This window comes from Lepidochelys olivacea (genome assembly GCF_965140295.1).
Source record: "Lepidochelys olivacea isolate rLepOli2 genome assembly, chromosome: 2".
NCBI classification, from domain to species: Eukaryota; Metazoa; Chordata; order Testudines; family Cheloniidae; genus Lepidochelys; species Lepidochelys olivacea.
The window spans coordinates 52,846,677-52,858,873 of NC_140412.1; the positions used below are offsets into that span (position 1 = coordinate 52,846,677).

The window sequence follows — 12,197 nt, forward strand, 5'->3', positions numbered from 1 at the left end:
GGTAAGCCCCTGTCGGGCCGGGCCAGTTTGTTTACCTGCCACGTCCACAGGTTCAGCCAATCGCCACTGCCAGTGGCCGCAGTTCGCTGCTCCAGGCCAATGGGAGCTGCTGGAAGTAGTGTGGGCTGAGGGACTTACTGGCCGCCGCTTGCAGCTGCAATCCGCCGAACCTGAGGACGTGGCAGGTAAACAGCCCGGCCTGGCAGGGGCTTTCCCTGCACAAGCGGCGGAACAAGTTTGGGAACCACTGCACTATAGTATTTGTATTAGGTGAATTAAAAAATACTATTTTTTGGTTTTGACAGTGCGAATACTTGTAATCAAAAATAAATATAAAGTGAGCACGATACATTTTGTATTCTGTGTTGTAATTGAAATCAATATATTTGAAAAATGTAGAAAACATCCAAAAATATTTAAATAAATGGTATTCTATTATTGTTTAACAGTGTGATTAATCGCTTTTATTAATCGCAATTAATTTTTTTAATCGCTTGACACCCCTAATTCTAACCAGCAGAGGAGTGAAGTTCTGGAAAAGCCTTCCAAGGGGAACAATGGAGCAAACAACTGGCTTCAAGATTGAGCTTGATAAGTTTATGGAAAGAATGGTCTGATGACCTTGCCTACAACAGCATGTGGTCTATCTGTGACTGCCAGGAGCAAATATCCCCAGCAGCCAGAGGTGGGACACGAGATGGGGAGAGCTCTGAGTTACTTCAGAGTATTCTTTCCCAGGTGTCATGCTGACATGCTTAGGATCCAACTGACAGCCAAATTTGGTGTCAGCAAGGATTTTTCCCCCTGGTCAGATTGGCAGAGATCCTGGTGGTCGGGGGGAAGGTTGCCTTCCTCTGCAGCATGGGGCACAGGTCACCTGCAGGTTTAAACTAGTGTAAATGGTGGATTCTCTGTAACTTGAAGTCTTTAAATCATGATTTGAGGAGTTCAGTAACTCAGGCAGAGGTTATGGCTCTATTACAGGAGTGGGTGGGTGAGGTTCTGTGGCCTGCAGTGTGCAGGTCAGATTCGATGGTCACGATGGTCCCTTCTTGCCTCAAAGTCTATGAGTCTTTGAGGTTAAAATCGCTATGGTTTTGGAGTAAAGTCCTAAACTCTGAATTCCCTTGCAAAGAAAGGCAACCTGTATCGTATACTGAACAGATCTTGTACTTCGTTTCCTCTGCAATGGACCCCTCTCACAGGCGCCAGCATGTCAATAAGGTGCTCATCCACATACTACAACCTGAAACTCCCAAGGACACCTAAGGTCACAGCCCAGTGCTATAGTATCCATGACTTGTGAAGTGAGAAAAGAGGTTTGCTGTTTTCTGCAGGTTATGGTCCAAACATTCTCCCCCTCTGCCCAGCTAGTGGGTCAATTAGATCTGTCCAGACTTTGTGGATTCTTTTCAATAATAGATGTTTGTTTACAGTTGTCATAAATGTAAAGGGAAGAGTAAACACCTTTAAAATCCCTCCTGGCCAGAGGAAAAATCCTCTCACCTGTAAAGGGTTAAGAAGCTAAAGGTAACCTCGCTGGCACCTGACCAAAATGACCAATGAGGAGACAAGATACTTTCAAAAGCTGGGAGGAGGGAGAGAAACAAAGGGTCTGTGTCTGTTGGTATGCTGCTTTGCTGGGGATAGAACAGGAATGGAGTCTTAGAACTTTTAGTAAGTAATCTAGCTAGGTATGCATTAGATTATGATTTCTTTAAATGGCTGAGAAAAGAATTGTGCTGAATAGAATGACTATTTCTGTCTGTGTGTCTTTTTTGTAACTTAAGGTTTTGCCTAGAGGGATTCTCTGTTTTGAATCTAATTACCCTGTAAGGTACCTACCATCCTGATTTTACAGGGGTGATTCCTTTACTCCCATTTACTTCTATTTCTATTAAAAGTCTTCTTGTAAGAAAACTGAATGCTTTTTCATTGTTCTCAGATCCAAGGGTTTGGGTCTGTGGTCACCTATGCAAATTAGTGAGGATTTTTACCAAACCTTTCCCAGGAAGTGGGGTGCAAGGGTTGGGAGGATTTTGGGGGGAAAGACATGTCCAAACTATGTTTCCCAGTAAACCCAATTAGAGTTTGGTGGTGGCAGTGGTTATTCCAAGGACAAAGGATAAAATTAATTTGTACCTTGGGGAAGTTTTAACCTAAGCTGGTAAAAGTAAGCTTAGGAGGTTTTCATGCAGGTCCCCACATCTGTACCCTAGAGTTCAGAGTGGGGGAGGAACCTTGACAACAGTATTGATTACAGTACAATGCAAAAGAGAAAAGATTTACGCTTAGGTAAATTGTGTTTGATGACGTCAGTACTTCAGTCTGACTTGAATAGTTTCTTTTGGTACTGGCATCATTGACTGATAACAGCTCCAGCAAATATATTAACTGCTACTTCGGAACCAACAGAGGGGGCACTTCGTAGGGTATACACGAACAGTGAGTGTGGGAATTGTTTTGATTTCTCAAATTCTTAGCACTGAAGAGGGGCTGATGAGGGCTTCAGATCCCCACACACTTTTCAAGTCTTGTGTTAACAGTTGTTGGACTTAGTTATTCTACACATCTTGCAGGGTAGCTTCAGTAAATTGCTCCTAGGCCCTCTCAAGGGAAAACCCTGTAAAACCTTCCGCACTTCCAGGGTGTGTCTTTCGCTTCCACAACCTACCTGCTGGTGATGTGTAGGAGCTCTGCACACCAACAACCTCCTTTTTCCCCTCATTGCATCCCAGACTCCCTCCTCTCTTTGAAATGCCAGTGTAGACCCGGGAGCCCAGGGCGGAAGAGAGAGTGAGTGGTATTCTGCTCCCAGTGTTCAGTGCTCGGATCACTAATCTGCCCAGGTTTTCAGGCAGAGCAGAGAATCTTGGAGAGAAGCAGGAGATGAATGTTCCCCCACACTGTTATCCAGTGGGTTGAACTGGGCAGAAGCATATGGGAGACAAACGAAGCAGTAAGCAAAGTATTATACTGATATTCCTACAAGTTTCACCTTTTTCTCCTCCCTCTTTGGAGACTTAGGGGCTGATCCTGCACCCCCTGAAGTTAAGAACAAGGATCAAACCTTCAGATTTCAAGCAAGCATGGTACTAAGCAAAGCTTTGATTTGCCACAGTACCCTTAAGATTTCCTTTGTTATTAGAGAGCCTCGTTCCACCAAGACCAGCAGCTTCTCTTAATAGAAATACTTTGTTTTTCAAAGGTGAATTTCAAGCCCTTTCCAAAACATGTGAAATCAGCCCCACTGATAAAGTGATGTTGACTTCCATTGGTTTTAATGGATCATGCAGCTAAGTGAGGTGCAGTGTAGTGCTTTAAAAATGTACTCCTTAAAATCCAGAGGACTTTTCTGAAAAAATTCTAACAATGGTGGATTAAGTTTTGAGCAGAAAAACTTAAATCTAAATTCTGTTTTATTTATACTAGTGTAAATCCAGAGTAATTTCATAAATATCAGTGAAGTTCACCTGGATTTTACATCATTTTAAATGAGAGCAGAAACACGTCCATAATATTTACAGCTGAAAGTAGAGCTGTGGTTGCCTGAGGTGTGCAACCTGCATCTGACCCAAAATGGATGTCTAATAAGTAGATTGAGGTGTACCTCTTTATATGAACAATAAAGAGTAAAAAGGTTTTTAACAAATTTCAAAAATTATACATTAAAATTATGAAAATTACAAAAATTATGCGTCATTTTCCTTTACTGATGTAAAGAATGTGGACGTGCACAACAAGGAATGTCGATGTGTACCCCAAAATGTGGCTTACGTTGTGGTCTATGGGAATGTCAGGAGAAACAGACAGTTTCAGCATATTCCTCTCAGACCAGTGATTGCAAGTCATTAAGGCTAAATAGGTTATTTTCTTAGATGACCTGCCTGAATCACTGGGAGAGACCAGTCTGAGGCAAAAGGAAGACTTCACATCTGGGTTCTGTAAAAAGACCACTTGGCAATATCATAATTGGGGGCCAGAATCCCAGAAACTCATATGGAAGGTGCGGTTTTTTTGAGAGAGCCTGTAACAAAGCGGTCTTTGGCAGGACACTACTGAGAGTATCAATTCAGGACAAATTGCTTAGAGCAGGGCAGTCATAGCCCAAGGCTGGGGTCCTTCACTACTAAGGCATGCCAAACCAGCCAAACAGAGAAGACTTCGGTTTTACCCCACTGGCTAACCACAAGTCATACAAGCAACTCCCTCAGACACTTCAGTTTCCCAGTATCACCACCAGCACCGCTCCTTATGGGGATGAATGGTTATGAAAACTAATAACCCAGTAAAAGAAAAAAGGTTCTCACGATCCCAAAGGGCCAAGCCCCAGACCCAGGTCAATATACAAGTCAGATCTTGCCCACAAATCACACTGTTGCCAATTATTTAGAATCTAAAATCTAAAGGTTTATTCATAAAAAGAAAGAAATATAGATGAGAGTTAAAATTAGTTACATGGAATCAAATACATAGAACAATTGCAAAATTCTTAGTTCAGGCTTGATGGGATTACTGTTGATTTAAACCAATCATGTCTCTGAAATGCAAACATCCCAGCTTGGATGGGTTGTTCAGTCATTTTGTTCAGACCTTCAGTTTCAAGCAAAGTTCCTCCACAGGTGAGAAGCAGTATTGAAGACAAAATGGAGGGGTTTTCAGGGCCTTTTATATCCTCTGCCATGTGGAAGGACCCCTTTGTTCTTCCCGTGGAAAATCACAGCAGCAAGATGGAGTTTGGAGTCACATGGTCAAGTCACATGTCCGTGCATGACTCAGTTTGCAGGCGGCAGCCATTGCTCAGATGCTCCTTGAACGTTCCCAGGAAGGCTCCTCAGATATAGATTGGAGTCTCCCAAGGTCCATTGTCAGTTAAGTGTTTCTTCACTGGACACTTATTCAGAATAGTCCTTTCTCAAAAAGCTGACCAAATGCTTCAGTGATACTACTTAGAATCAAATACATTGAGATACAAGTACATAGCCAATATTCATAACTTCAAATACAAAAATGATACATACATACAGACAGCATAATTATAACCAGCAAATTACAACCTTTCCGTAGACACATTACTTGATCTCCTTTGTACAAGATTTGGTGCAACCTTGGTTGCAACAATGATTTATACTGTCCCAGTTCATGTCAATAACGTCACACAGCCTAACTTTCCTGAAAGGGAAAAACAGACTAAGGCACTCTCTGGAAGACAAGTTGGGACAAAGCTGGGCCCAAGAGCTTCTTGGTGTCAGGGGGCTTATTCCTTCACTCTCCCACTTCCCTGGTCCTTCTCGCATGAACAGAGAGCAACAATACCCGAAGTCTGAAGGTGCAAACAATTCCATGTTTATTGGGGTAAACTTCCAGCAAGCTTAAATCCAAGTTCCTTTTTTCTTATTTTCAAATCCCAATTTACTTCCTGTTTGCCCCTAATTTAAATAGTTTATACCTTAACCAGTCATTCTACTAAAATTTACCTAACCAATCCTAACATATTGTAGCATGATTAGCTAACCAATTATATCCCACCACCTTAATTAGTTTACACCCACCAAAATTAATTATACAGCAGACAGAAACAATCACAGAACCAGACAGAGACCATGCAAATAAACAATAGTAAATAGGGAAGTATAATGACAAAACAATACAGAATTGAGGATTTCACAACTACATCTATAAAGACATAAGGGTTTCCCAGCAGTGTCTATTGATAAGTGAGTTCTTACCAAACAGAAAACTATCAAACTAAATTTCCTTTTACATCTTTTAGGCTCTTCTCTTTATCTGGAGGTGATAGATGGGATCACCTTTTTAACAGCCTGAGATTGCCTTATTTCAGTATGACTAGTTTGGAATGTGAAGATGTGACCGTTCGCTTCCCAGTTTATGGCTGCCTCTGCTGCTTAGCCAAAGGCATTAGCCTAAGAACAGGGCCTCAGACTGTCATAGTGAGAGAAGGCCCTTACACAGATTTCTTTCTTTTATACTTCTATAACTAGCTAAATGATAAACATATACGTAAATTCTTCAAGTATAGGCCTTTACAGACAGGCCTGAATATCTATATCCTAACACTTGGCTTCTTAAAAAGCATGTGTAAATTGGTTCTACGCTTAAAAGGGATACCCATCTAATCTCATTCTTTACTACATGATCTCATGTGCACTCCCACATTCGTCACAACTGCCTGTATACAGATATGATTTAAAAATCCTCTTATTCTTAATCAAAGTTCTGATTAATGAATATTGCTCTATATTGTATCTAATAATGCTTGAGTCCCCGAGACAGTGCCAGAAACAGGAAGCAGCGGAAAGCTTTTATGAGAATCAATCTGTTGGATATTTCTAACAAGTTATGCAAATTCATTGTTAGAAGTTATCTAGTGATGTTCTTCAGTTATTCAACATGTTGCTAATCTGCATGCAGTATCGTTTATTACAAGTTATTTTGTTTGGCAGGTTGTTTATAAAGTATATATAATTTCTTCATAGCGCACTTTTTGAAAATTGTTGATGGAATATTTGATGACTTAAGAGTAAAATCTACCATGCTTAAAATGCTTTGTCAAAAACCTTTGGGGAAACGAAGTATTTGTAAACATGAATCACATTCTGCATGGCATGGACATTGTTGTGTATTTAATTGGTGTAATTACTTGTTTCACAATTAAGTAGAAGTTTAAAGATATAGGCAGATTTCTGTTGAGGAAAATGCCATGTGTCTCTGAGTATTTGGGGTAGGCGACATCATTAGTCTCCCACCTCACCACTCTGTGCTTCCCCTCCCCACTGCACTTTTTACTCCCCTTTTCTTCCAGATTAGAAGTCTCTATGTGTCAGCTTTATAGCTATGTTTCAGAGTAAGTAATCTGTTTCAGAAAGGGGCTGTTGACATAGTTAATCCCTTCTAAGAATCTGTAGATTATAAAGCCTATCTGAAACACATTCATTGTATAATGAAGTACATGCCACATGGTGCTACACACACTGTAAGTGTTTTGCTTTTTAAAGTGCCCACTCTTTATCCACTTGTAGATTTTTTTTAAGGAATCATAAACTGTGCTGTTAGTAGGACTTTTGTGGCCCATAGGACCTTTAAAAAGCCTCTTCTAATTCCTCAGACTGTAGTGTTCCTTAAAAGGTGTTGCCCTGGCCATTTAAAGAGACAGCTTCACAGATTACAGAATCTGTCACAGAAAATACGTACATGAGAATTTCAGAAAGTGACACAAAGAACGGTTAAATTGATATTTTAATGTGATAGTTCACAAACTTCTCCATTCTGTGAATGGACGTTAGAACAGAAAAACGTTTTGATGAGACTGTCTGAACCTGTTTGCTGCCCCTCTCTAGATCGTGGCACCTCCCAGGTTAAGAATCCATGTTTTAGCCAGAAAAATAAAAGTGCAGCAATATGGTCAATACAGATCACTATCAGAACATTCATTTTACTAGAGGTTTACTGGATGTTCTCAGCATAATTTTACATTTTTTTTTAATTTAAGGGAAAAGAGGCCAAAACATCAGAATGGGGACCATGAAAATCTGATGAATGTGGTAAATATTATTTATGTATAACAGCTTGTGTCTTTCTAATGCTTTGTAATCAGCCCTTTTCCTGAGCCTGGGCATACAAAATAAAATATTGCAGGTGAGAAGACAGAAATAGACCTATTTTAGACCTAGGTTTAGGGGAGTTAATGGGAGGATTTGTGAGGTGGGTACAGTTAATTCCCCTTAATAGTAATCCTGATATTAGCAACTTCCAGTTAATGGCAACATATTGCTGGGAACCAATCCCATCCCATTAACATGAGCGTTGACGGGATTCTGATATTATCAATGGCATGCCACTTATTAGCAACTTTTCTTGGAAGAAAGGCGCCACCTGCAGCCCCAGAAGGGAGCAATGGGATGTGCTGAGCACCCCCTGCTGGCAGGTTTGTGAGGCTACAGTCAAGGAAGGAAGTGCTGGGTTGTGTCTTCTCTGGCTGCAGCCCCGCAAACCTGCTTGTGGCTGGTGCTCGGCACATCCAGCACTTCCTTCTGGGGCCTGCAGCCCAACAAACCTGCCTGCACAAGGTGACCATACAGGACATAAGGGTTTGGAAGGGAGGCTGTGGGCCGGGGCAGTCGTGGAGTGGGGGACTGCAGCCCAGCAAATCTACCTGCACACAGGGACCACTCAGGAGGTAAGAGGCTGCAGGCTGGGAGGGGAGGCCATGGGCAGAGCAGTAGCAGGGAAAGGGGCTGCAGCCCGAATGCCACAGCAGCATGGTACTGCTCTCTGGGCTGCACCTTGCTGGGGGACTGCATGCAGGGAAAGAAGCACTGGGATGTGGTGAGCCCCAGCCCCAAGAGAGTTCAGTTGGGTGCACAGGGATGAGGCAGCATCTGCAATATCAGGCAGTATCCTGAGGCTTTAGCACGTCCAGCATAGTAAATGACAAGGTGATGTCCCAACATTTAATGCTTACCTTTGAATTTTTATTGCATGGTCTTAAGTCAGACTTAATTCAACTTATGCAGTGATGACATAAATAACAATGCTAGTTTCACGCTGAACATAAATTGGTCAGAAAACAGGTGTGTGTACTGGTCGCCATTAAAAAGTCAACCTTTACTTAAAATCATCACATAGGGATATCAAAGAAAGTGCAGTCATTTTGTATTTTAATATTGTGGTAGATAAGATACCTCCGTGTGGTAACTGAAGGTAAATGTTAACTTTTCACTGTGCAACAGTTTCTGATTTTATTTACGCAGACTAGCTCCATTGAGTGCAGTAGACTTACTCCTGATTTGCACATGATAGCTTAGAGTACAGTTGTATCCTGTACATGGCAAAGTACAATAGTATAACTTGTGGGAATTTGTCAGTCTATGTGCAAAATAAATGTAATTTACACACTGGCCACACAGTAGCAAAAGTGGCGAAGAAGAATGGCAGCTTGGTGGGCTATTTTCTCTACACCTTCCTATTAGTAGCTTTTCCTGCTACCCTAAACCCCATGACTTCCACTTTTTCCGCACTCAGTATGGAAATTACACTTGCTTTGCACACCCACTAACATCTATTTTTTGACCAATTTATACTACAGAACATTACCAGTGAGTTTGGAATAGAGATTTCCATGAGAGTTATGTCTGCTTTATTCTTGGCTGAACTTCACAGTATAATTAGATGCAGTTAGTGTTTTAATATAGCATATGCACAAAGACTTTAATATATAAGGCCTGATTCTAATTTTACACCAGTTTTATACCCGATACAGAGCAGTGTGAGATCAGAATCAAATTCATAATATGTGTATGCAGTAGCAATATGTGTATCAGTGTAAACAGATTTGTGTCCAGTTTTAAATTAACTGGACTACATTCACAGTATTATTTTGCAATATAGTTTATCTCTTGCTCTACTTAAATGGTAGGTAATCCTTCAGATTTTGTTTTCCAGCCTTCAGATAAGGAGATGTTCAGCCATTCCATCACAAGTCTGGCTATAGATCCTCTTGTCAGCAGTGACCAGAATGGGGGACTAAGTAATGGGGATGGTAAGTACTGCAGTACTTTGAAAAGGAAAGGGAAAGAAATACCCTACTCTCTAATTAGTTTCTTTTGTATAGCATCCTTTATATCTGCTTCACTTTGTGCAGTCTCTTAGCCCCATCCTGCAAATATCCACATGCTTACCTTTATGCATGTGAGTAATGCCATTGACTTTAATAGAACTATTCACATGAGTAAAGCTAAGCACATGTGTAAATGTTTGCAAAATCAGCACCTTCAGCTGTAAACTCTTTAGGGAAGGAATTATCCCTTCTTTTAGATTTCAGCAGCACAAAGGCACATTTTGGGCAGGATGGGAAAAGAAATTATAAATAATGACAATGTACAAAGCTGTCCTGATACCAGAATCATTTGAACACACTATACGGTCAGTAGTTTGGAAAAAAACAAAACAACTTTCTTGTTCACTTGAACATATTTTTATATTTTAGAAAACTGAAACATGAATAAGTTTTTTTTTAATTCCTCTTGCTTTGCTGAACACTCAGAATGATTCACACTCATGTAACACCAGAAAATATTGTACTCAGTTGAAACTAAAAATAAACATGCTCCTAATACAGAGCTCCGAGGGGCCAACTGTTTTTTTCTCTCTGGGTTAACCACTGACACCCTGGGCTGCATTCCCTAGGTTACAGCTAAACCCCTAATCTCACTGTGAGGCTGTAAACTAATCCGTTAAACCTTTAGCACTCAAAAAACAATTAACAAAAGGAATTTTGAAACCTAGTCTTTTTTATGGCTGATCCCCATTCCCTCATATTGGTTGGTGTTTCACATTTAGGTGTATTTACCTCACAGAGTGACTTAATACACTGAGTAGGCCCAGCAAAGCCAGAAGGGGAGTATTTACAAAAGCTTCCATTGGAAAGTGCATGCAACTGACACACAAATTTCACAGTTTAGGTATAAGTTGCCCTTTAAATAGCATGGAGAGATTTGTTTTAATTTGTTATTTGTGAGGTCTTTCATGGCTCTGTCTGCTGCCCCGCTGATGTTTGTGTGGATCTTTTCAGCAAGGGAGCATGGTCAGTTTCAGGCCTGAGAGCAGCACTGCTTAACGTACTCAGGTTTGTCCCTCTTTCCTCCCCCTGCTTCCACTCTCTGTGCACACTTGCTACCTAGCCAGCCTCTTCACTTTCAATGGTCTTGGCAACAGCAGCATAGGGATGAGCTTTCAAACTTCCAAACTGTCCCACCCCATTTCCCAGTCCTTGCCTGGTTCCTGGTGCTGCCCAGGAGCTGCATCCTGGGAGTGAAAAACACCCTACCAGATTCCCATTGGCCCCTGCACAGGGCTTGAGTTGAAGGAGAAGAAGGTTCCACTTCTGCTCTTTACCCAATTCCTGTTGTTCCCTGGCTTTGTTCAGGGATCCCAGGAGGGAAAGGAGACTTCCTGACACCATCACTCCCAGCCTGAAACTCAGAAACATCCTCAATTATGTTGCTGTGCTACAGGTAAACATCCTCTTGTTGGGCTGGGGCAAAAGTGTACGCCCAGAGCAGGGTGTGAAAGCGGTCATCATACTTGTGCACGGCAAAGAAAGTAGAGCTGACAACCAGCAAAATCAGTGACACTTCTTACAACAAAGTGCAGTCAAATCCACACATTAGACTGGAAAAATGGAGGAAAATACCACTTTCTCTCTCTTCTTTTTTTGAGCTTTTGTCAGTGTGAAGTGTTACTAGAAGCTAGTAAGTAAAATAACTTCACAGAGAAATTATTTTCATGTAGATGTCCCTTATAAAAGCACACGATAAAATCTGGAAAGTGTTTGTATGGATATGTGTATATATCCGACTCCAGCAAACTGCAGTGCATACCCACATGTGCACAACCAGATAATGAGATCTGTAAATTCCATTCCAGGAGTGTTCTCTTTGAAAATAACAACTTATTGTAACCTGCATCTGAAAACATGACATGTTCTGCTTAATAAAACAGCTTGCCCTTTTTTTCTTTTCTCCCGCCCCCACCATCTAAGATGGACTACCTTATTTGTGACTGAGTTACTAGAAATCCCTCATTTGTAGAACTAAAGGTTGTCAGTTCATATTATGCATTACAATATTAAGAAAAGTACTTCAATAAGGAACTTGTGGAGTAATGAATGTGCTCTGCAACCCAGCTGACTTCAGTAGGGTTGCACAAGGTGTGGGTCAGGTCAGAATTAGGCCATTCTGTTCAAGTGAGGGCCTTTCTATTTGTGTCAGAGAAATGAGCAAACAGAAATCAAATATCCAACAGGACTTTTCAAAAAGAACAGTAGCTGAGTCCAGGATCCTCACCAACATCTTCACTCTTAACCCCAGCAGTCTCTAATATGCAAACATGGATACCAGCCATTTTTGAGAACATTACATATGTTGCATCTACTCGCCCGTTCCCTGGGCTCACTATGAGCATTGCTGCTGTGTAAAGTGTTTTGAGATTCATTGCATAAATACTATACTGCAAAACCAAACTATCTTATCTGGTAAGTACAGCAATGTCTTTTTATTTAAAACTTGAGAATACTGTGAATGCCAGAGAATTCCAAGTTATCTTTTCTCACTGTAAATAGCAAATAGTAATGCAGAAACAAAGTAGGTCATATGCTTATTTAATCTAACCTTCCTGAA

General features: G+C 41.0%; 1 protein-coding gene across 5 annotated transcripts in view; it reads left to right on the forward strand.

Annotated features, from left to right (window-relative positions):
• Nucleotides 1–12,197, forward strand: part of PAG1 (phosphoprotein membrane anchor with glycosphingolipid microdomains 1) — a 184,689-nt gene that overhangs the window by 154,931 nt on the left and 17,561 nt on the right. For all 5 annotated transcript variants that reach the window (XR_014710132.1, XM_084618476.1, XM_084618477.1 and 2 more), the window contains 2 exons: nucleotides 7,511–7,562; nucleotides 9,463–9,559. Coding sequence is in view for 4 of the 5 variants with exons in the window: in XM_084618476.1 (XP_084474602.1) it covers nucleotides 7,511–7,562; nucleotides 9,463–9,559 (149 nt within the window). In the remaining variant the exon portion in view is untranslated. The remainder of the gene's footprint in view (nucleotides 1–7,510; nucleotides 7,563–9,462; nucleotides 9,560–12,197) is intronic.